This window comes from Hydra vulgaris, chromosome 10 (genome assembly GCF_038396675.1).
Source record: "Hydra vulgaris chromosome 10, alternate assembly HydraT2T_AEP".
Classification (NCBI taxonomy): Eukaryota; Metazoa; Cnidaria; class Hydrozoa; order Anthoathecata; family Hydridae; genus Hydra; species Hydra vulgaris.
The window spans coordinates 43,282,501-43,308,294 of NC_088929.1; the positions used below are offsets into that span (position 1 = coordinate 43,282,501).

A 25,794-nucleotide genomic window follows, 5' to 3' on the forward strand; every position below is an offset into this window, starting at 1 on the left:
ACAAGGCAGTAAGACATGAAGCAGGTTGTACTGGGTTACAGGTTACCAGTAGCAGGATAACCTGACTTGAGCTATGTATAACAATAGAACAATAGAACAACAGAAAATAAAATTATTCTAAAAAAAACATTATGGTTATAAAAGTAAAAGTGCATTCAGCTATTAAATTAAAGCTTATAAACATCATCTTAAGAATAAACTAATTTGCCTGTAAAGTTAAAATATACTATTTCTCAAAAAATTTTAAGTAATGCACAAAGTTTAGTTTTTATTTATTACATAATTATTATCATAACGCAGGATAAAAATACGAATATTATAATGATGTATAATATATTAAATTACACATCCTAAAACATATAGAGCATATAAAGTATTTTCCTACTTGTTGCCAACACGGTGTGCATTGTATTTAAGTGATTATGCGTACTTTGTACTTACAAGTAATTATTTTAATAATTATGAATGAACTGATCTTTTTAGCCATAATTGTATGTTTAGCAAACATTAGTTAACACAACTATGCAATTCATCCATTGCCATATAAGTTACACAAACGGTAATGGGGAAGCGCGCGCTATACCAAACTTAGATTTCTCTATTGGCATCAGAAACGCAGGTTGTATGCTTAATTTTGCCTAGCTCAGTTAATTTTTTCAAGCTCAGCCCCATTTATTAAAGGAATTAAAGTTTTGAATAACTATGAGTTCAACGTTTAAGATAATTTATGTTCTGTATTTAAATTTAAAGAAAAATAATCTTTAAGTGTATTTATAAATCTTTATAATTTGTAAAATAAAAATATTTATGATCTTCGTGTTGGTAAAAATATCTTAAGGCATTTTGCCAAACTAAAATAAAACGGTTTTTTATTTCTTACCATGGTAAACAGATTTTTTTAAATTTTCTTAATTTAGTGAATAGGCTATTCTTTCTTTAAACACAAAATAAAAGAAACTAATTCTTCAATACACAAACTTGTATTTCTTTTTTTGAGTATTTTAACTATTTAAATTTATTTGTTTAATATATAGAAAATAAAAAATGTATACACAATCTTTGTCTTATAATTAGATCAAAGTTGTGCAGAAATAAATTTAACTGTATCTCAAGTGTTGCTACAAGATTCAAACAGAACGATTCCAGAGATCAACAACATTGATGCTTATTTAATACAACAAGTAATTTTTTTTGTTTATTGATGAATAATTAAAATAATACTTAAAAAAATAAAACTGTTTTCATTAGGTACACCAAAAAAATTTCAAAAGAGGTTTAGGGAAGACTGGGGCTAGTTGCAACAAAATTTAAAAGAATGCATTAACCTCAAACAACTTTGATCTTTCTTTAAATTTTTTATCCGGGTTATAAAATAAATCTTAATGACGTATTAAACCAACATTGATAAATTTAATATAAAACTTAGTTGTTCCGCGATAGTGGAACAAAAATGAAAAAAAAATGTTGCAACTTACCTCGCACCGGGGCAAGTCCGAGTCGAAAGAAAAATTTCAAGTTAATCTATAACTTCTATGTGGTAACAAAAATTTTATAATTACATTAAAGGAAGGCTGTATTTTCATTGAGCTGTAATAGTTTAATTATGCGAGACTTCACATACACCTGACTTGTTTAGTAATCTGATAATTATATTCAAAGACTTCGAAGACTGAAATTGACTCTCAGAAATGACTGAAGAAATTGAATAAAAAAGATTATTATTTAAACTAATTTGTTATTTTAACTCTAAGTGTTAACTCTTTAGTGTTAACTCTTTAAGTGTTAAGTCTCTAAGTCTCTAACTCTAAGTGTTAAGTCTCTAAGTTTTAAGTCTTAAGTGTTTCTGAAAAAAAATATTCTTATAGATAATAAATAATTATTTTAACAAATATAAAAAAGCAATCAGATTTTATTTAAAAAAAAAATTAAAATGTAAATAAAATAAATCAAATGCTGAATAAAATTTCATGAAGACTAACAAAAATCTAACTTAGATAACAACAAAAAAATAATTTTTTAGCAATAAACTTTCATTTAAAAACACTCAATTATTAAGGAAACTAAAGAATCAACTACATTTCAATTCAACAACTAGACTTCTTAAATGTTTTTAGTTTTTTTTTGCTGATGTAGAAGTAATTAGCAGATTTTCGCTTTCTAGAGCCAATTTTTTCCTTAAAAAAATATTTCTAGAAAGTCCATTACTTTAGAAATAACTAGATGAATGCGTAAAACTATTAAATTTTGCAGTTATTTTATGATTCAACAAGCAATTTACCAGTGAAAAGCAAATACATTCAGCAGACAATATGATTCAGGTCCAACTGCTATAAAACCACTAAAGTTAACTTCATTGAAGTTAACTTCAAAGAGAGTCTTCTTCTTAGACAATACGGAGACACTGATTTAAAAGATGATGAACATCAACTCAACCACATCTCCAGCGGCTGAACTCAGAGTTTTGATGATGATAATAAGATCTTCTGAATTTAAACAAAAACAACTTTAATTTAAGGTGTAGGTATTTATTCATTAGACTTACTTATATATTTAATTGTCTCAGCCATATACCAAAATTTTACTACATCTATTCATTTACTATGATATTTTCACTCCTTGAGCTGAAATATGAAAGTTGATAATTTCCTGGTCCAAGTAAGTCATAAAAGTAGAAAATTGATATTCATTAAAGCAATGAAATTATATTTTTCAAAAATTTTGAAAACAAAAATTAGAACTTATATCAAAAAATTAAAGTTATCAATAGCCTTGAAAGTTTTTTATTTATTACAATAAGTTTTTTATAGCTGACGTGTTATAATTATAGTTATATAATGTAAATAAATTAGGAATAATATATAAAAACCATTTTTTATAACGCATTGTTGCAACTTACCCCTGTTGCAACTAGCCCTAGTTTTTCCTACCCAACCAATATAAACATGCTTATTTTCATAAAAATTGGTTATTACATATTATTTTTATTGTTTTTAATTGGATGACATAAAAATGAAATTTACAACTTTCAATTAACCTTATTTTAGAACTAGTGTGTGCAAGTGTTTCTAGACTATTTTTTAAAAATAACATAAGTAAATAAAAACATCTGTGAAAAAGTATTGCATTTTGGGAAACATTAAAATTTATTTTTAAATTGGCGTTAAATTTCAAGAGTTTACAAGAAAATTTCAATGAGAATTTTCTCGTTATATCTCTGTTCACACGTTTTGTTAAAATATGCAAGATTATCTTCTTTAATTTCAAACGCAAAATTATTGAGCTATTTGTTGTCATACAAAAACTTCTTTACTCAATTTAATTAAATAATATTCAAGTAATTACTCCATTTCAATAAAAATACAGTGAAAGCTCCCATTTCTTATAAGAAACTTATCAGTAAGTTTTTAAAGTTTTAAATAAGTTCTTCTTCTTTTAACGTCGTAGTGCTACTTCGAGATCTCCAAAACTTAAAACTGCTTTGTTTAATTGCAATATTAGATTTGTTTTGCAAAACATGCTTCAGCCATTTAAAAGCTAGAAGTATATTTTGTATTGTCTAGTTCAATTAGCACCTCTAGTTCTGGTTCCAGCTGCAAATCAATGTAAAAACAAAATGTAGTGAAAAAATCATCAATTATTGATTTCTACAAACAGTATTCAAGTACAAATAATATTTATTAATGGTTATAATAGTTTTTAATTTATTCATATTTAATAAAGTGTGTGTGAGTTTATGTGTGTGTGTGTGTGTGTGTGTGTGTGTGTGTGTGTGTGTGTGTGTGTGTGTGTGTGTGTGCGTTTATGCTTGTGTCTGTGTGCCCGCGCACGTATTACATTATATAAAAATGTTAAATAAGTATTAAATGTAGTATACTAAATCTGTACTTAATTGTTATCTATATTTAGTTTTTGTTTTTAATTTTGTTTTGTTGAAGTGGCTTTTTTTCATCTTGCCTTGTTCATCACCTCACCCTGCATTTCTTTAGGGTAAAAAATTATTCAACTAACTTTAGTAACACTAAACTTAATACAAAACTAAATTTTGTTCTGCCTAAAAAATGCTCAAATTTTAGTGCAATTATTTTTTATGGCTTTTTGGTTGAGTTGAATAAAATTTTGAGTTTTGGTTACAACACTATCAATATTATGCCACTTGTTTTCTACTTGTCCAGTCATTGTTTAAAATATGTTATGAATTAAAAGATAACATTGTAATATGTGTGCATATTGACAAAAATTATTTTATTCAGTTTTATATAACGGAGGTGTGGCCAAACACTCTTTATTACTCTCAAAACTAATAAATAAGAAAGTTTATAAATTGTTTTCAAATCCTTTAAACCAAATCTTGCAAATAAAAGCTAAAAAAAGAAGTTGAGATTTGCTTTTCAAAAATGAATACAAAAAATAAATGAAAATCTTGATTGTAAATTAGTTTGATTAATTTTATTGAAATATTGTAAAATTATACTAAATTAAAGCTTTTGCTAAAATAAACTGCATCATTGGTGTATGCATGCATCAATGATGTACACGTACATCGTATGAGTATATCACATACGATGTATGTGTACATTTTTTTTAATAGTATTATTTTACTGTTTCTTGTGTTGGAAATATCACCAATTGTCGTAAAGTTGTATGAAAATACACTTGAACCGTAGTTTTCTTTAAAGAAAACCACGGTATTGTGTATTTTCAAACAGTTGTTCTAGGTATTTTTAAAATTCTGTTTTCTTTAAAATCTTAAAAGTTAAAATAATATACTTTTGCTAACCACATTCAAAGAACTTGCCTGCACCTTTATCCAACACAAACTTTAAAAAAAAATTAAACCTAATAAGCATGTAAGCCAAAAAAAATTTTTTATATTGTTCAGACTCTGAGCTATAACAAAAAGATGCCGTAAAACTTTATTTAATTTTGAAATTTTTTTAAGTTTTGAAACTTTTATGTTTTAGTCTAAACTTTTACTCCAACAAAATTACGCTATGACACCATGTTGATCGCAACAACTATAATAACTCGCAGGAAAAATTGATTATTTTGCTGATCATCACGTGCTAACAATATAAAAACTCAATTGAATGATTTCTATATACACGATTTCTAGGATTTACAAAAAATTGCTGCTGGCAGTTAGTTTAAACATCAATCCGTCATCAAACTTATTAGGATGAAATTAAGAAATGATCTTTAGCGGGACATTTACTACAAAAACATCCATTAGAAATGTTGTGTCTGAATGTCGGCTATCCATCACCTGGCATTATATGGTATCCCTAATAGCTTTATATAAAATTCAGCACACATAGAAAAATCAAAACTTTGACAAGAAGTATCATGAGCAAATTACGTTTAAACTGGAGTATGCTATTCAATATACTCAGCAAAAAAACTGACGAGCTGAACATGATAGATATAGTCAATGACTTTTGAAGCCAAAGTGTAGGCCGAAAATTGTTTCTAAACAATTTCAAAAATAAATCTTGAGTTTGATATAAAGTTTTATATAAGTCTCATACCATATAAAACTTGTTTTCAAAATCAAACTTTGCTATCCATTTCTTATTTTCTTTACCTTACCAAATCACGTACGTGTATGAAAATATTCTACTTCGTACCATAAAAAACATTATAAAATAATAAACTGCTGCAAGAATCTTAAGTGAAATTAGGACAAAAATCTTAAGTGAAACGAGAAATTACGTAAACATTTAGTGAAACGAGAAATTACGTAAACATTAAGGAATTGGTACTACTACTCCGTTGTAACGTAAATAAACTAACTTATATAAAATGCTTTAAATACTATTCAATTTATGTTACCGTATTTATCATATTTAAGCAGTGCAGATTTTGATAGTCTTGTATGAGACTACGTAAAAAAAACAACCCCTTATTATCCAATTCTGACCAGTACTTCAAGATATATAGTCATTTATTTGTTCATGATCAAACCTTGTTATTTAATGTTCATCAGAAACATAGCTGATTTTTATTCAGTCCGGAAATCAATAATGCTAGTTTAGAAAACTTTAAGTATGTTTTATTAGTTAATTTTCCTTTAATGTTTGAAGTTTTATTTTATACTCTTGTTTACTAAATTTTGGGCAGTTTTGCAATATAGTTTAGACCGCTGAAAAATAATGAATTTTATCTGGCTCAATTTAATTGATTACTTGCCAATGTAATTAATATTTTCTTGATGCACTAAACAGTTCTTTACATAAAATGACTTAATTACTTCATTACAGTTAATGTTATATTATAGTTAAAAAATAATGCTTTGAAAAATACTCTACAGTATTTTTATAAAGTAATTTTATTGGTTTTATTAAAAGATTTTCATAAAAACTAAAAAAAGAAGAAGCCAAAAGAGATTTTGAACACTCGTAAAAGTATTTATCTGTAAGGTTATTAATAAAGCTGGATCATAATATAGATCATTTGATTTGCTGACTTTTTTTAAAGCACCTTTTTATCTTGGGAGGACAAATTTTAAGATCAATTTCTTCAGCTAACTTTACTTAGTTTCTAGTGGATTTTTTTTATATCCAAAACAGGTTAAAAATACAGAATAAAAATTCTTATCAAGTAATACCGTATAATTAAACACAGATGATCTCGAAAAATTTACTAAGTAATTCAAAAGGATGATCGTTGCACTAATTATGCATATCACAATATATCAAATCACACATATTACCAAAAGTATAAAAAAAAGCGATTTTATAACAAACATTAAGTTTTAACAAAGAATACACAGAAAAGGAAATATAGAATATATAAAAAAAACTTTTATTTTGTTTAAACTTTATCTTTACGGTTGTTATACTTTTTTTTTAATTCTATTTGCATAAATAGTTTGCACTTAATTATTTTTTCAATTTAACTTTAAACTTTTATACATTGTTTTCATAGCTACAAAATGGTTTTCCAATTGCTTTTTTTTCAAGAGTCGTTACTTTTCAAGTTATTAAGTTATCTAACAGGTTAGTCGTAATTATTAAATTATTTTTTTTTCTCAGCTTCTTTATATAGGCCAAACATCTTGCAACAGAGCAACGTGGAGGAGCATTTAACCGGAATTTTAACGAGTGTCGTTGTTGCGTACATTACCAGCCATATATGGAACAATGCTAGTATTGAGCCTCGTCTCTCTTGGTTTTGTAGCCGCTAATCATTGTGCAAACTAAAGGAAACTAAATTTATAAAAGTTTGATAAAATAGCTTAAGGTTTTATATCGATGATTTTTAAAATTGTTTCAATTTTATTGAAAAACTTTTTAGCTTTTAAAAGATAAAACCATACAGTAGTAAATTTTATAACTCTACAAAACTGAAAGAAAGTTTCTTTTTTTTAAAGTCAAATATTTTTTGATAAAAACTAAAAATTTTTTAGGAATCTTCACATTAACTTTAGAGATTTAAAAAAATTAGTGCCAAATACTTAAGTTTTAATAAAAATAAAAACACTATGGGCCCAATAAAAACACTATGGGCTAAGCTGTTTTTATTAGTTTTCCTTGTGTAATTGTAATTGTGTAAAACTTTCGGTTCACAGGTACCCTGAAGGTAATCTAAGACCTTATATCTTATCCTATAAAAGTTTTTTTTTGATTTTAAAAGCAGCCCATTTGCACATTTCAAAACTATCAAAACTTAAATCATTTGATTTTGTAGCTTTTTGAAAAAAATGCAATGCTTGTTATATTATATATATATATATATATATATTATATATATATATATATATATATATATATATATATATATATATATATATATATATATATATATATATATATATAAATTATAGTTGTCTTGTGTTGTTCGAATGATTGCTCAATCCAATACCCTAAACTTTCATTCAACTTATTTAAAAACAATATTTTCATAAGTACAGGTAATATGTTTAACATTAATTTAAAAAAAATACAAACATTTTTCTTTCTATAGCAACGAACTGTTCTCAATGCTGCTCCGCTATATGAGCTTTAAGGGTAATGTTTGAGCCAAGATCTCTGAAACTTTGTATAAATATTTTAATGAATCATAGTAGTTTTGGTTCAATGTTTCAAACACACATTGTTAAAGTTTCTCAAATCTTTCATACAGTTAGCTTTAAAATTATTGTGTTTGTCCAGATAAATATGCATTTCATTCTAACTTTATAAGACAATCCATTGAGAGGTATTGTAGACCGATAACTATTTACAAACAGAAATACCTAGTCAGTGTTCTCAAACAATTTTTCAAACAAATTCTTTGAAAATCTACATTCCTAATAATCTGAATATTTTTCTCTTTTCTTTTCACTTAAAGGCAGATCTGACTTCAAAGTAATTGATAAAGTAACTTTCCGATAACCCTGGTCTCCATTTACTCCAACCTTAACATCTACATTCTCTGATTTAAAAGATCAATGTTGTAAAACTGTTGCCGCTAATCATTGACATTATTGCATATAACTGTAATAATTCTTAAAACATACTAAACAATGTTTAGTCATTAAATGGTGTTTTATTTTTTATTATCAACTTTTAACATTATTTAAAATATAATATCGAAATAAATTACTATTATAAATGATTATCTCCAATATCTTTGCAAGTGCTCAGCGTTAAAAATTTTATTTTTCAGATTCACAAAAAAGTCAATAAAATCACCAACTTTGTTGGTGATTTTATTGACTTTTTTGTGAATAAAAGCTCTTCGTATCTACTTTCTCTAAACTCAAAAGATTTTTTCTAAACATAGAAAAAACATTTGAGATAGAAGATGGTTGTCAACAGAGTAGTTTTCCCAAAAGTACTACTTAATAAGAATTTTAAAATTTTCCCTAGCTCTGGACTTGCTTTATTTTCCCTAGCTCTGGACTTGCTTTATTTTCCCTAGCTCTGGACTTGCTTTATTTTCCCTAGCTCTGGACTTGCTTTATTTTCCCTAGCTCTGGACTTGCTTTATTTTCCCTAGCTCTGGACTTGCTTTATTTTCCCTAGCTCTGGACTTGCTTTATTTTCCCTAGCTCTGGACTTGCTTTATTTTCCCTAGCTCTGGACTTGCTTTATTTTCCCTAGCTCTGGACTTGCTTTATTTTCCCTAGCTCTGGACTTTATTGCATTTGAATTGAATACAACTACTTGTTACAAATAAAATTCGTTGAGTGTTCAGTCCTAAATGCAACATTATACCAATATAATTTATTATTTTTTAATATAATATTATAAGGTAATAAATGATTAACTTATAAATAATAACATTATTATCATTATTAAATAAAATAATTATACTCTTAAATAATAATATGATATAATTATATTAATAAAAATAAAATTATTATAAATAAAATATATTATTAAATTATTTAATAATATTGTTATACTATTTATTTTATTTATTCTTGTTTTTTTATATTAGTGTAATTATATTCATTATTTATATTAGTGTAATTATATTGTATTATTTATATTAGTATAAATAATAGTATTTTACTGGAAAGACAATTGAAGGTATGCTTAACTTTATCTATTATATAATTATAATATGTAATATAATATACAGTATTATATAACTTTATTTATGATATATATATATATATTTTTTTTTACTGGAAAATGATGTTTTTTCATTTTTTTCAGGCATCGAAACTCATTATAAAAGTTTCGTTTAAAAGTTGTTAAAACAATTATTTTAATGACATCTTTTTTGTTTTTATGAAATCTTGTTTATAATATTATAAAATTATTATAAATAAAATATACTATTAAATTATTTAATAATATTGTTATACTATTTATTTTATTTATTCTTGTTTTTTTATATTAGTGTAATTATATTGTATTATTTATATTAGTGTAATTATATTGTATTATTATTTGATAATAATTTAAGGATAAAAACACTGTATTTTACTCAAAATCATGACGAGTTTTTAAAATAATTTGTAAATTATGTTTGAAAAAAGGAATCAATTTAAATTAAATTGGTTCCTTTTTTCAAACATAAAATACAAATCATTCTATAAACTTGTTGTGATTTTGAGTAAAGTTTTTTGTTTTTAACTTAGAACTAACATTTTCTAACTAGTTCTGACAGAACTAGAACAAAAGATAAAAAAATAAGAAGATAAAAACACTGTTATTTTATCGTTATGTTTACTGTTATTATATTTAGGCTTTTTAAGCAATGTCTTATAGCCAGTCAGAAACCACTAAATATTACTATCACCTATAGCGTTGTTGCAATTTCAGAAAATAAACAGATATAATGGCTGACGAAAAAATATTATTTGAGTACGGAAACATCGTTATTTATAAAACTGCTAAGCAAGTTTTCTCAAAAAGCTACCAATAAATGGTTCAGATTTTTACAATTATAGAATGCCCATGTAAACAATTTTCAAATTCAAAAAAAAATTTCATGGGATATAATATAAGGCCTTAGGTGATCTTAAGGATACCCGTGAGTCGCAACCTAATTAAATTGTTTTGCTATTATATCATTGATCGAGATCTTTGTTTAAGTAAAACCAGATTTTTATATTAAAACTCGCTGTCTTATTTAAAAAACATTTGACATGCTGTTGTTTAATTAAAAGCAATCTTAAGCTTGTTAATGCTTTAAAAATTGAATACCTTTTCAATATTTAACTCTATTTAAACGATTCACAAATATAAATCTTTCATTGAATTAATTCTACCTTTGAGACGTTGAATAGAATGGTATGGTTCAAGGTGCTTAAATTTTATTTTTATGAATTTATTTAATTGTTTTTGAAACTATTTTTTATGTTTTAACTTCTTTATTTTAGGTTTCTAAGGTGCTCCAAAAAGATCTAATGGTCTTATCATAAAGACCCAAAAAAATTTTAAACTAGGTTTACAATTTTTTTTACTAAAATACCAATTGATTTGACGCAACAACTGAAATTGAAAAAGCCGTCTTTGGGTTTAAGTTACCTCTATGGCCTCGTCTTTATCTAGTTTATTGTACTATAATAACAAAACTTAATAAATCAAAGTGTAATAATAATTATATAGAAAATCGATAACTTTCGATTTTCAGACTAAAGTTATGTTAGTAAAAGTAAATATTATTTCATTTATCCAGCAGAATATATTTTGTATATATAAAATAAGGGTTCGACATTTCCTACTTTTTGCGACTTGTGCTGTCGTTAAAATTTGATTTGTGTTGAAATTTTGACACTAATTAGCTTTTTTAACTGAACTTAACAACTACAATTGACGCCTTTAATCTAGTCTAGATACAGAAAGTTTTTTCAAGGTAGCTCACTTTAAAAGAAAAATTGGATCAAAATACATTCCGCTAATAAAATTATTTTTATAAACATTAGTATAAATACTATAGAAATGAAAAACAATATTTGAAATAAATATGCCTCATTTCTCCTAGTTTTTGTGTAGTTTGTACAAAAATTTTTGATGTCGTTAGTAAATAGGTTTAAAACATTTCCTTAATTGTGCCAATATAATGGGAATAAATCCGTTTAAATGATTTAAAAAATTATTTCCTACACTTTTTTTTTAAGAAATTTGAGAATTTGAGAAACGTTTGCAAATGTTAAATCATTATTAGTTGGGCCTTACGACGTAAAATATGCAACTCAAAAGAAAAGTATGAAGCCACTTTTTTTTTTATACCTGTTTTAAATAATTGAAACAAAAAATAAAATAAGAACATTTTGCTTTAAGACTAGAGAACACTAGAGTATTTGGTTATTCGATTACTCTGGTATTCAATCCAGTGGGAACAGAACAATTATTGGACCCTTTAAGGGTGTCCTACTGACTTATGATGTCATTAAGACGTTTTGTAAATATCTTATTAGCATCGGTACCTGCTACTATACTAAATATAATAAATGATGCTAAATATAATAAATGATATTAAATGGGATTTAAATGATACTAAATGGGATATTAAATGGAATTTATTACCCAGTTACTTATTGACAATTTGATGCTGTATGTTATTTTTTATTTCTCTATTATAGATAAATATTTTTCGCCTAAAAGTGCTGATCTTACCAAGTTAAACAATAATTTAAAACCCATAAACATCCTGAATATATTTTAAACCCCTCGAATCAACAATTCAACAATTGAGTTGATGATGAACTTTTAAAAAATTAGTAATCTTACGAGAGTCTAAAAGCAGCAAAAAAAACATTGTTTTAATTTTTTTTTCATGTTTTTGCATGATAAAACATTTTATACTAATTTAATTACTTATTTTCTCCATTACATAAAAGTTTATACAAATAAAATAGTTTAATGGTTACTTTTTGTAGAAACAATAATATTGGCATCTTGGTAAACATTAAATATCAAGTCCAAAGTAATAACCGATTAGAAAGTTGTAAAGAAATTGCTGGCTTAACATTTGGAAACAATATTATTGTGGAATCATTAAAGTTTTGTGGTAACATTCTTTCTTTTTAAGTTAGTTTCTATTAAGCCTTAAACGCAAACTTGACAATATATGTTAAAATTTGATAAGGTATGGCAAATAAGAATTGTGAGCAAATAAATCACAGTTTTTAGTAATTTTAGTTAAATAGTTTTTAAGCATTGAGGCAGAGAAAATTAAATGGAAAACTCAGTTATGAACACAAAATGACATATGCAACCGGCTTTTATAAATTAAATTTTATTCATTTATATATATATATATATATATATATATATATATATATATATATATATATATATATATATATATTTATTTATTCACTTAGATTGCTGTGTAAATGAGGTATTTTCACTAGAAAGTTATTTCGAAAAATATACACCACTAGTAACTTTAGCGAATACCGTTTCTCTGATACCCTGTGAATCTGACCCAGATATTTTTATTCAAAGAAAATGTTTACAAGATAAAACTAATAACCTGCCACAATGGGATTACTTTAATGATTCATCTTGCCCATCAAAATTAGATATCACAAAACAGCTTTTGTTCCTGAAGCAGGTATCCTATTGATTTCTTTATTTATTTAGGCTTTTTGTTTTAAGATATTTTGTTTTACTGCAGCTTTTATTAAATAAACTTTTTTGTTGAAGCAATGAGAAAAGTAAAGTATAGTTTATTATGATACAACAAGGAGTTATAATAGAGCAAGTGGAGGGAGATCAAAGCCCAAAATTGTTAAAAACCGTGGTGCAGCCTTAGTAGTATAATTATTCCAGCGATAAGTCAAAATGGTGCCTTTGCGTTTAAAAAAGAAAATTTTTTAAATGTAGTGTGTAAACTTTGTAAGCTGTAATCGAAGTGGATTACTCTCTTAAAAGTTAACTTGATAGGTTTTTAACAACTGTTCTAACTATCAAGAAGTAACCACAATAAAAACCACGATTACGTAAAGTAATCGCTTTTTAATTACCCTAATACTAGGTATAAGTATCAACATTTTAGACAATCTCTACTACTTGTTTGAACTTTATCTTTTGCTTTACCTCTAGTAATAGATTTGGTACGTTCTTAAATAACGTTTCTTTGGCAAGAAACTCATTATATCCAGGATTTTATTTTGTGCTGAAGTGTTTTTCCTGGATTTAAAAACAAACTGCTATATTTAGATGAAGGGATACAAAATATCTTTTTGTAAATCTAGCAAAAATATTACCAATTCTTATCAAGACAATCATTAATTCAATTCTAATCTAAAATTTTTTTATAGTTTGTCAAAACGAAACATAAAAAAGTAATAAAAATCTAATTTAAAAGTTTTACGAACTCTTCTAAACCTTTATCTTTTATTTGCAATGTATTTTATTTGAAAATATAAAAATATGACAAATAAAAAATAGAAGACTTGTTGTCCTGGTATCGTGAGCAAAATAATGTACAATGGAATTACTTATGGAGTGAGATAAATCATTAATATATGTCAAAAACTGTAAAAACCTAAAAACAAAACCATATGGAACACAACATTTGAAAACTGCATTCGTGGACTCAATACAAATGAATAATACGTTTAAACAAAAAAAAATTATGTTTAAACGGATTAAAGTCCGTTGATATTATAATATCAACGGACTTTAATTCGTAATAACTTCTTAACTTAATAAAAATCATTAAATAGTAAGACGATCCTATTTTGCTAAAAAATAAAGGAGTTACTACCCGGAAAACATTATTTTAGTGGATTTTGCAGTCGACCTATATGGTGCCAGTGAAAAAACTTTAAAATGGATATTTTCATATTCAACAAATAGAAGGCAGCCAGTTGTTATAGGAAGTTCTGCATCAGGAGAAAGAGTAGTAAATTTGGGTATTGGTAAAAGAACATGTATTGGTCCATTGCTTTTTAAAGTTTATATTTATGGCCTACTGGTAGTACTGTAGAATTTGGCCAAAAAATAGTAAAATCCAGAAAAAATATTTATAGAGACATTATATATCATTAGAAAGATAATTTTATCAGCTTTCTAATGGTGTATCTTGTCACTTTTTTGGAGTTGAGCGAAAAAAATGACGGATCAAAATTAGAATGTAGGTTTTTTCATTTTTTTAAAAAAATTTAATAAATATGAAACAGTGTTTTTAAATATCATAGTTTCATTATTAAAAAAAAGTGTAATTTAATTGCCATGATGTTATTGAATGACTGAACAAAAGGAATTAAATATTTCTAAAAGCATAAGTACTCATTTTATTATAAAAATGAATTTCTCTTTGAAACCGTAGCTATTAGGAATACAATATAAAAAAAACTTATATTTAAATACTTTAGTTGATAAGCTTAAACTGAACAAAAGAACAAAGGCAAACACTTATATCCATTTATCCTGTGGGAGTTTTAAAAAAAATCGCTCTCGAAAAAGATCAATGAAAATCAAGACAGAACGTATTGCTAGAGCCAAAATGGAACTATTTGATTTTAAAAAACAATGTTTTTATTGTGGCGGTGATTGTATCTAAGACAGAAAAAAAAAAAAAATTGCAATAAATTTGAAGAAGTACGTACAAAAAATTAGTCATACATTCTTTCACCATTGAAATATGCCGCAATAAAGAAGACCATCTAGCTAAAACTATAGAAGGACGTTTAATCAGTGTGAATGATCTAGTAGCAGCAGAAGGCAGATATCACGTATCATGTAGAGCCAGCTTCGAGAACCCTTTACCAAAATATTCAACATCTGGACGTCCTACTTGCAGTAACAAAATGACACCATTCAATACTATATATGAATTGTTAGAAAGAGACATAGAGTTGTACGCGTTGTCAGAATTTCATTCAGAAATGATGTCAATCAATGATGGCGTTTATTCAATAAAAATGACCAAAATCAAATTAAAGGAAATGTACGGTGAGTCTTTACGCTTTGTCAAAAGAGAAGGCAGAAGCATTATAATTCTATTCAGCAGTGTTAAAGACATCTTATGTGAAAAATGGTACCAAGAAAAAAACACAAATTTAAACGAGGAGAGAGAGGTCGTGTTGTTTTAACAGCTGCAAAACTTTTAAAAATTGTCATAAATAATCATGACCACAATTCCAACGCATATCGTTCCAAAGAGGACATCCTAAACATTAAAGGAGCCTATGTACCTCAATTATTAAAAAAATTTATTAATGAACTAGTTCAAGCACCTTTAAAACATAATACGTTAAGTACGTTAGCAATGTCAATACGTTAAATACGTTAGCAATGTCAAAAGTGTGGTTTCTGGCAAACGTGCTGCCCGTTCCCGAATGGGCAATAGAACGTCTGCATAGAACCATTTTCGAAAATCTGTGGCAAAAGACCAATTTCAATCCGGTCAAAAGAGAGACACTTTTTTTACCCGTCAAAAGCGGGGGTCTCGGAATTTTATCACCGAAGGAGCAAAGCCTTGCACTTCGCCTCAAAACACTCTTTCAACTGAAAGAATGCAAAGAAGACAAAGCTCACGACTATTACTACTTTTCAAAGTATTGGTTGGCGAGTTCACTTATAAAATTTACGAACCAAAACCAAAGCTGGAACTTTTTAAAGCAGAACAATTTTTCAAAACACTGGGACAACAAAACGTCTCAGTACTACAAAACAACAATAGAAATATTAGGCAAAAACGGGTCCCTTTATTACGTCCCCCTAAAAACAACCAAAAACTTTTACTTAGAAGTGGCAAAAAACAAAAAGACAGTGGTCCCAGCAGAACTTTTCTGGAACGGTTCAATGAAAACAACAATGCCGTGGACCCAAATTTGGAAAAAAAACTTCACCTCCCACGCATGCGGACCAACTCAAAACATCCTCTTTCGTTTCTTACACAACAGTTTACCTTCTGCAGCCTTACTAGCCAAAAGCACAAGGCAGCAGATCGTCAAAAACAACAAATGCAAAACTTATGGTAAAATCGAGGACAACATGCACATCCTTGCCTACTGTCCTCCTTCTGTAGAAATTTGGGAGTATTTTAAACACGTACATAACTCCTTGACATCCCGAAACAATTTTTCTCTGATAAATTCGATTTTCTTGATTGAAACAGCGAATTTATCGGAGAAAAATCCTACTTCGCAGTTGCTGTTGACACTCACTCAAACCATCATGAGTGCAATATGGAACAGTAGATGCCACCACATGTTCAGGAATAAAAAAGTTGACCCAATGGCAGTGATCAGGGTAATCATCAGGAACATCAGGAATATTATTACCTTAAAATATAATTATCATGTCCGTAGAAACACCGCGGACATTTTCTGTGAGTATTTTTGTATAAAAAATGTTTTCTGTCAAGTAGAGAATGGAAATCTAAAACTAAACATATGAGCTAAAATAAAACTACGGCTCCTTGCATGTTTAGTAAAGATTTCTTCCCTCTTGCAATTTTTCCTATGTTATACAACAAAATTATTATTATATATGATTAGCAAATCACTGCCAGCCCTTATTTTATAAACTATAATTTTAACACATAAGTGTTTTTCTATAATGTTCGTCACGTAATTTTTGTGTAAAAGTCCTGTAATTCTTTATAATTTCTTTTGATCTAAACCCTTTTACCTTATAAATCTTTTGATCTAAACCCTTTTACCTTATAAATCTTCTTTCAACCTACTTTAGAATTTCTCCTTTTTTTGTAACCTAATCTAAACTCTCGATTTCTTTCCGCACAACAGCAAAAAATAAAAATCAAAAAATATAAAACCAAAAACAAAAAAAATATATATATAAAATCAAAAAACACAAAAAAATAAAAAAATAAAAAATATAAAAATATATATTATAAAATAAATACAAAATAGAAAATGTACATATATACTAACACGTGTGAAATCTATACATTGTAAAAGTTTAAAAAACCTGAGTTAATGTAAATTATAAAGAATAATTGTAAATAATTATTATTTTGTAATAAAAAAAAAGAAAAAAAAAAAAACCTTTAAAACAGGTTTCAATATCACAAGCTTTATTTTCTGGAACACGTCCCAGGTCTATAATACCATTGCAGTTTGGACTTAGCGTTGCTGTCGATAACCGTCTTTCATCAAATTGGCTAAACATACTGCTATCAAAATTAGGATTTGGTGTTAGTTATGACAAGGTAAGTTTTATTTCATTAAAGTGCTGATATGTAAAGTATTTACTTGTATAATAATAAAGATGCGTATTATTTACTTTTATCAGAATCCCCAGAATCCGAACAATACCAATGTTTATGTAATTTTAATAAGATCATCCGTTACAAACAGATTATTGTAAAGCATGATACTATCGACGAGATCATCTCCGGAGAGGGAACCTCCTTTCTTTAATTTGTTGCTGACAACACAGATCATGACATTGCTACTGTTGATGGAAAAAATACGCACCATGGATTTGGGTCAATTGCAATTGCAAATGGAAAATTCACAGATGTTGCGTTCAAAAGAAATAAACTTCCGAGAGATAAAAAGGAACTATGGTCAAATATCAAGTCAAACGATGGGCTAATGACTAGGCAGAACTACATACCTGACTTACCTTTATTAACAAAAACAATATTTAAACCATCCATTCAGGTTTGTCATGCATACTACAGTTTAAAAGAAATATTTACCTTTACAAAGTTTGAAAACTAATTGTTTTATTTAATTTTTTTTAATTTTTTAACTATATAAAAAAATTCAATCTTGTTTTATTGATCTTCTATGGAACATCGGCTTCCTTTTCAAAAATCCATGTCCAAGTTGGTCTGGCTACATGAGTTCTGCAACAAATAATATTGTAAAACAGAATTCTAACATTGCTATTCTACCTGTCATTGATTTACACGACACTGATTTGAGAGCCCTATATTCACTACTTTGCTTCATCATTGATCACTCGAAAAAAGTGAATGTTACAATGCCATTCATAACATTTAATCAGCAGCTTTACATAAAAGCATACGAAATAGTCTCTACAAAAAACTTAGATATATTTGTTTGTCTTGGAGATTTCCATCAACTTATGAGTTTTCTAGGTTCAATTGGATGTATGATGGAAGGAAGTTGATTGAGATGCGCTCTCGAAGCAGTCTTTGCTCCTTTAACAGTAGGAAACATGCAGTTAGGAAAAGCCTTTTCAAGCGCTATACGAGGACATTTTTTATGTGCATCAGCAATAAATTCACTGATATTAAAGAATTTTTGGGATGATTTGAATGATAGTGAGCAGAAATTTTTTTTAGAAATGTATGATTCAGAAGACTCTTGTGTTCTAGAAAGTAAAAATCTGGCGGTTAGATTGCTAAACTGGTATACAGAGAAAAAAGACAATTTTTCATTAAATTCACGAACATCATCTTTATGGTTACATTATGTATAATACGTAACTGTGGTCTAAGAGTTTATTAAAGCAGAGAGAACAAGTAACTGGTCATTACATATTTCTGCAACAAAGTGCATGCTCAATCTTTTTGCTGCAACAGGCCACAATAGCTATGCAAAATTGTGCAGGCTTTACTTTCAGACCATTGATGTATTACAAACAGAACACCCTCTAATTTACGCATAATACATGGCAGGTAATCACACTGTTAGAAAAATCGAAAAAAAATGGCCAGGGTTATGGACTGATCTAGCAGTTGAACAGACTCTGATGAAGTCATTGAAAAGTAGAGGTGGAGTTATTGGTAAAGGCTTAATTAAAAGTGTGTTGAAGATTTGGACGAAAACGTTGCATTGATGCGCAGAAGTAAGTAATGCGATGAGCACTCTAACATTTCCGTATAAATCTGCTGACTAACATAAAGAAATGTAGCCTGGAAGAATGAAACGTGATAGTGACTATCATGGTTTAAATAAATACAATCATGGTTTTTTGCTCATAACCCATTCATGGTTGGAGATCAACTTTTTAGTTTGGATTCGGGTTTGGTTGATAAACAGAAACAAATTACCAGTGATCAATCAGAAGAGATAGGAGCATCAATACATAAAGAGTTAAATGGTAAAATCTACACAAATTACTCTTTCAAACAAAAAAATCAAGCAACAACACTCCAGAGCTTATACTCCTGCGTGTCTATTTAAGACGAAATTGTTACAATTGACCCATTAACACTTTTTCTAAGAATGGTTGTTGTTGTTAAAAGAAAGCCAGAGAATGAAGTGGAGAGTTACTTTCAATATGAGTTATCACCGTATCCATCATCTTTATTTAAAGGAGGTATCATGAGATCAGAAAAAAGTCAACATTGAAAACATTCATACTCAATAATGTATCACCAGTAAAAGAACCTGTATCAATCAAGATTACTCATGGGGGCGCATTATTGTGGTGCTGCAATTGTAAAAAAAATGAGTTATTTAGTAACATTTTTCTGAAATACATTGATTTTTCTCAACACTTACAACTTGACACAATCATTTTTGATGGTTATCAGTCGTCCACTAAAATAGTATCCACCAAAAGCGATCTGGTAAGATATCACAAACAGTTGAAATCAATGACCTCAATCCATGCCGAGCAGAAAGAAGTATGTTCCTAAGTAACTACAAAAACAAAAATGATTTTGTCAGGCTTTTAGCATTGAAGTTACAAAACAATGATTTTAAAGTTATTTGTTGTCCCAGTGATGCAGACACAAGTATTGTTAAGCTAGCGCCTGAGATTGACAACATTGAGTCAGTCACAATTTATTCGGATGACACTGATATTTTATGTCTATTGGTACATTATGTACATAATGGAGCACAACCTCAAGGTATGTTTTAAAAACGTTGACACAAAATAAGGCTACAGATCAAAGATTATGTTATATAACTCAGAATGTTGTAAAGACAAGTGATGATACTCTTTTAAATTATATATTATTTGCACACGCATTCACAGGGTGTGACACAACATCAGTAATCCATAACTTCGGCAAAACCACAATTTTTACGAAGTTGAAAAATTCAAGCGAATTGAAATCTACTGCAGATTTATCCTATAAGGAAAGTATTTCCACTGATGATATTGGTAAGGGAACTATTTGGTTTTTGAGCTGCTTCATTCACCTTGTTTCAATCTACAACAGATCAGGATACATAAATATAATGAAATGGTGGCATCTGATCGTGCAAGTATCGATCCTGCTCTATTACCACCATCAACAAGAGCTGCATATTATCATGGACTCAGAGTTTATCACCAAATTAAAGTATGGAGAAATTTGAGTGACGTTGATTGAGATCCATTGAGTTGAGGATTGGTAATACAAAATCAAAAGCACGCACCAGTTATAACAGATGTAAAAGCAGGTCCTCAAGATATTTTAAACATTATTAGATGTGGCTGCAAAGTTCCATATGAAAATAAATGTACTTGTTGAAAGCTGGATTAAATTGTACATCATCTTGTAAAGATGATGTACAATTTAATCCAGATTTTTGACAAGTACATTTATTTCCACATGTAACATGCACTAACGGTAATATAAACATTCCAGTAGAAGACATTGAAGAGGAAGAAAGACATTTTCTTGATGCTTTTGAGATATGAAAGATTATTTTTATATTTAAAATATATTTGTATATAATTTAAAAAAAAACATATGATGACGGATTATTTTGTATTTTCTTATAAATATTGGGTCATTTAAACGAGGATCGCCGTGAATGAGGGGGGGGGGGGGACCGGTAGAGCGTCCTGGGAAAATTTTTTTTCCAAATTTTAAAACTTAGGTATAAAATGTAATATAAATTATAAGTATATATAGAAGAAATATTTTTAAAAATTGCTCAGGTTAGCAAAAATCCACTATTCACATTTTCATCTGCCATTTTTTTTGCTCAACTCAAAAAAAAAAGACAAGATACACCATTAAAAAGCTGTTAAAATTATCTTTTAATGGTATATAATATGTCTTTATAAAAATTTTTTCCATGTTTAACATAAATTCTACAGTACTACTCGGTGCAACAGAATTATCCCCTGTCTTTGTTGCTGACAGCAGAACGATGAATGCAAAGCCTTACTTTATTAAACACTGGAAGTATGTAGCAGAAAATTAGAAAAAACTAGTAACTGGTTTTTAGCAAATTGACTATCACTTCTTCCTGAAAAAAAAAAATAATGAAGTTTAGTAGCGTAAAAAATATAGGAGTGAAGTTACAAGGGCTCAAGGTTACTCAATATGGAGAAAATTATAGAAAAAAAGCGTTAGCATTCTTGGTTTTCTCTAGGACGACAAAATGAAATAGTACAAACATCAAAAAAAAAAAAGTCAAGACCTCTATCTACGTAGAAAGTTTAATAAACCATTGCCTTCTAAATGTAAAGCTGTTTAACTTTTTTGAGATTTAACAGAAGAATTGTTTTTCCTAATTTTAAGAGTTAGCATTTTGGCAATTCAAGGCAGTAACAAAATTGAAATTGAAGCTATCGATTGAAAGATGCGGATTTGCTTTTAAGCGCAAAAAAAAATGCAGAGTTAAACGAAAAAAACTTTTTGTGCTCGAAATGTCTCAATATTGGTTGTGCTGAATGTCGATTGTAAACTTTTATTTGATTTTTTCAAAACAGTATATTCGCTCTAAAAATTAGGGAATAAGGAAGACACCTTTCATTAGGTATTATTCTCTTTCAGTTTTCAAGTATTTTAAATTTTTTATTTACCTTTTTATTGTAAATTTATATAATACTGAAGAAATTATTAATATATTAATACATTTTTGGTTCATTGGAGTTTTGCTCATCGGTTACTTAATAGACCAATAATGGCAGCCACTACAAATGACAAGCCGATAATTTTTTGAAATGTTAACAGTAACACTAATACATTCCGTAAAAATAACTATTACTATTTACAGAAGCACCTGGTAAAATATCTATGGTTTCACTGTTGCGGAAAGGCTACATGATATTATATTAAGTTTGCGTAAAGGAATGCAAAAGCAGTGATAGAAGCACGCAACATTTAAATTTGACTTATAAACGCCAAAAAATAAGTGTAAAACAGCACATATATAATAAACAGCACACATATATAATAAACAGCACACATATATAATAAACAGCACATATATAATAAACGTATCTTTGGTTTACGTATGGTATGTTTTAGTTTTAGAAAAACACATGTCTATCCAGATTATATTTCCGAAAGCAAAACTAGATAAGCCGACTCTGTATGAACATTATGTTGGATAACAATTATTCCACGACAAGATTTCCGACATTGTTTGCTTAAAATCCGGACAATTCAATGATTCTTTTTTATATCTTTTCTGATATTCATATTTCAGCTTCTTTTTCAATTTTTTAACGTGTAACGCTCTGTTCATATTTTCATGTTTCATATTTTTAAATGCTTAATTAAATTTAAAGTGTTTTTAAAATAAACTAAAATACCAGCTCTAATTAAAGTTAATGGTAGTATATTTAAAAAAATACCAGTTCTAGTTTTAGCCAAGGGTTGGTTCGGAAAACAATCTTGTTGGTACTTTTTGTTGTTGTTGTTGTTGTTGTTGTTGTTGTTGTTGTTGTAGTTATTAAGGTGCTCCTTGAAGTCCTTATGATCTTATTATCGAGCATTGCGTCAATGAAACCTTATGGTTCTGAGCCAGAATTTTAACCACTGCACCATGGCTGCTCAAACTTATGTTTAATAGCGACAGTGGCTTCTACTTTTCTGCTTCCTTGCCACAAAGAACTTGGTATGTGTGGGCTAGTTATTTTGTGATTGTATGAAGGAGAAAAGGAAATTTTGAAAAACTGCCAGAAAGGCTTATGAGGAACAACACTATTTTGAAGTCTCCAATGATTTTCCATTTATAATCATAATATTTTATGGCTTTCAGAAAAGTCTAAACGCTGACAAAGTCCTTTTTGGGACGCACAAAATGCGCTATTGGAATAGAAAATTTACATGTGATGCCAACAGCATTGAAAAAACCAGCCATATTGTTGCAAAAACTTTGTTTTTCTTTCTGACTGAAGAAGTTGAAAATATTTAGTGACGCTTTCTCTGAGCTGTGATTTGCACGTTTATATCCAACAAACTCCACTGTTTGAGCCTCAATATTAAAAGCTTAGCATTTAACTTGGTAAGACAAAGGTCTCTTATTACATTGTTTACGTCTTTCTGGTTAGAAAAGTTTGTCCTAATTATCTCAGCTATGCCTTCAAAACTATAAATTGCACTTCTAATATTTTTCTCTTTGTCAAAATGTTTTCCCTTGAAGATAGCTGATTCCATGCAGAGGAAGTGGAAACAAGCAATTCGTAAGATGTAAAATTATTTGGGAATCGACAAATGAATTTCTAAATAAACATTCATCAACAATGCAAAAGTTTTGAAAGCTTTTTTAAAAGTTATCAAAGTTTTTTGAAAGAGTTAGAATATACTGGAAAATATTTTAATCGTTCCATTCAAATTGAGCATTTCAGGAACATTTTAGAGGAACATTCATTAGTCATCAGGAAACAAACAGGGCCGGGGCTAGGGTATTTGACGTCCTAGGCAAAAACAATTCAAATAATACACCGCGCCCATATATTACTACTCCACAAATTTTTATAGTGTAATTTAAAAACAAAATATTTTAATTTGAAGGGGCGAAAACATAAATATCAGTTTTATGTAAATTGGCATAAACATTATAAAATGGTAAACATAATAAGTATTTTATATTTATTTTTGAAGATTTAAGGTTTTAGCCACTCACCTTTTATTTACAAGATTATAAATATTTGAGGCGGGAAAAAGCGGGACTTAATGTATATGAAAGAATATACTGCGGAGAAAATAGAATTATCCTTACCTTTATTTTTCGTTTTAATTTAACAAAAATGGCAGTAAAAACATTATTAAATCTATTTTTTTTTTATTATCTTATACAACAACTAAAAAGTTTATAAATTGGTATGTTTAACTAATTACAAATGGGAAAACAATTAAAAGTACTCAATTTGTGGAGAAAATAGAATTAGCCTCATTTACGTTATATACAAAAAAATTCAGGAGATATTTTGTTTTTTGCTCATTTAATATTTAGTATTACTTCCTGATTTTTTAATGACTTCAAATAATGCGACTTGACAAATACTAGTCACAAGATTTTGAATAGTTTCTATAGGTATTTCATTCCAAGCTTGTCTGATACGAGTTTTCAGCTCCAAGGTGGATTCAAATTACTTACCATTTTCATAAACTTTTCTAGAAGGTATTACCCACAGATTTTCAATTAGGTTAAGATCTGGACTACACGCGGGCCATTCCATTACGTGAATATTTTTTTCTCTAAACCAAGTTTTGAATTATGGATAACAGAATTATCTTGTTGAAAAATGAAATTTTCACCCATCAATTCCTCACCACGTTCAAGCAAACTTATTTTTCAAAGTCAATGTAGTCCTGTGAATTGATATTTGTTGAAATCCATGCCAGTGGGAGTTTTTCAGCAAATTAAAAAGCCCCCTAAACCATAGCAGTTTCACCACCAAAGATACAATTTATCCAAGTTTCTTTCTCTTTTCGAAGATTGTGCCAGTAATGTTGATTGCTATCAGGACCATCTAGATTGAACTTTTTTTCATCACTAAACAGAATTTGATGCCACTCTTCCTGCCAAAACATGTGTTCTTTTACAAATTGTAGTCTAACTTCTCAATAACAAGCAGTAAGTTTTGGTTTTGGTTTACACTTTTTCCAAACTGTGTTTGGATCTTTATGTAAGACTTGTCTCACACGTAATACAGGTAATTGTAAATCAGCACGAATTTGAGATGCAGTCATGTGCTGAGCAGCAGCACGACAATAACTCATTTAGTACGATTATCAATTTTACGTTTGCCACCACTTCCCTTATAAGTTCCATAATTAACGCCAATCTTGAAGTAATTATTAACCACTTTAAGAGATCTTTTAATTTACTTTGTAATTTCCCAATTAGATAAGCCTGTATCTTTGAATGCTTTAATTACTGCTAATTCTTCATTCGTTAAACGCTTACCACGTTCCATTTCCAATTATGGTGTTAAAAACAAAATATTAAAACTTTATGAGCACTGATTTCACAGTCTTTGTTTAATTTACAAATAATAATAAAAAGTCACAAATGCGTATTACCAGATCAAAATATACAAGTAAACTGAAAATAATTATTGATGAGGCGAATTTTATTTGTTACCGCAAAATAAAGTATTATACACTTTATGGTTTTATCAAATGTACTACAATTTAGTTATGCTAAATTATAATCTTAAATGTTGTTGTTTGCAACATTAATTATATGTGTGTGGATACAAACGATGCACTCCACAAACTTGCTTATAGATTTACAAAACATTGGATCAGTACATGGTGAGGCTAATTCTA

General features: G+C 28.2%; 1 protein-coding gene across 1 annotated transcript in view; it reads left to right on the forward strand.

Moving 5' to 3' along the window:
• Positions 1 to 25,794, forward strand: part of LOC105847505 (adhesion G-protein coupled receptor G4) — a 100,014-nt gene that overhangs the window by 39,864 nt on the left and 34,356 nt on the right. Inside the window, exons 6-9 of the mRNA XM_065808082.1 lie at positions 1,075 to 1,181; positions 6,925 to 6,995; positions 12,320 to 12,450; positions 12,767 to 12,999. Of these exons, the coding sequence (XP_065664154.1) occupies positions 1,075 to 1,181; positions 6,925 to 6,995; positions 12,320 to 12,450; positions 12,767 to 12,999 (542 nt within the window). The remainder of the gene's footprint in view (positions 1 to 1,074; positions 1,182 to 6,924; positions 6,996 to 12,319; positions 12,451 to 12,766; positions 13,000 to 25,794) is intronic.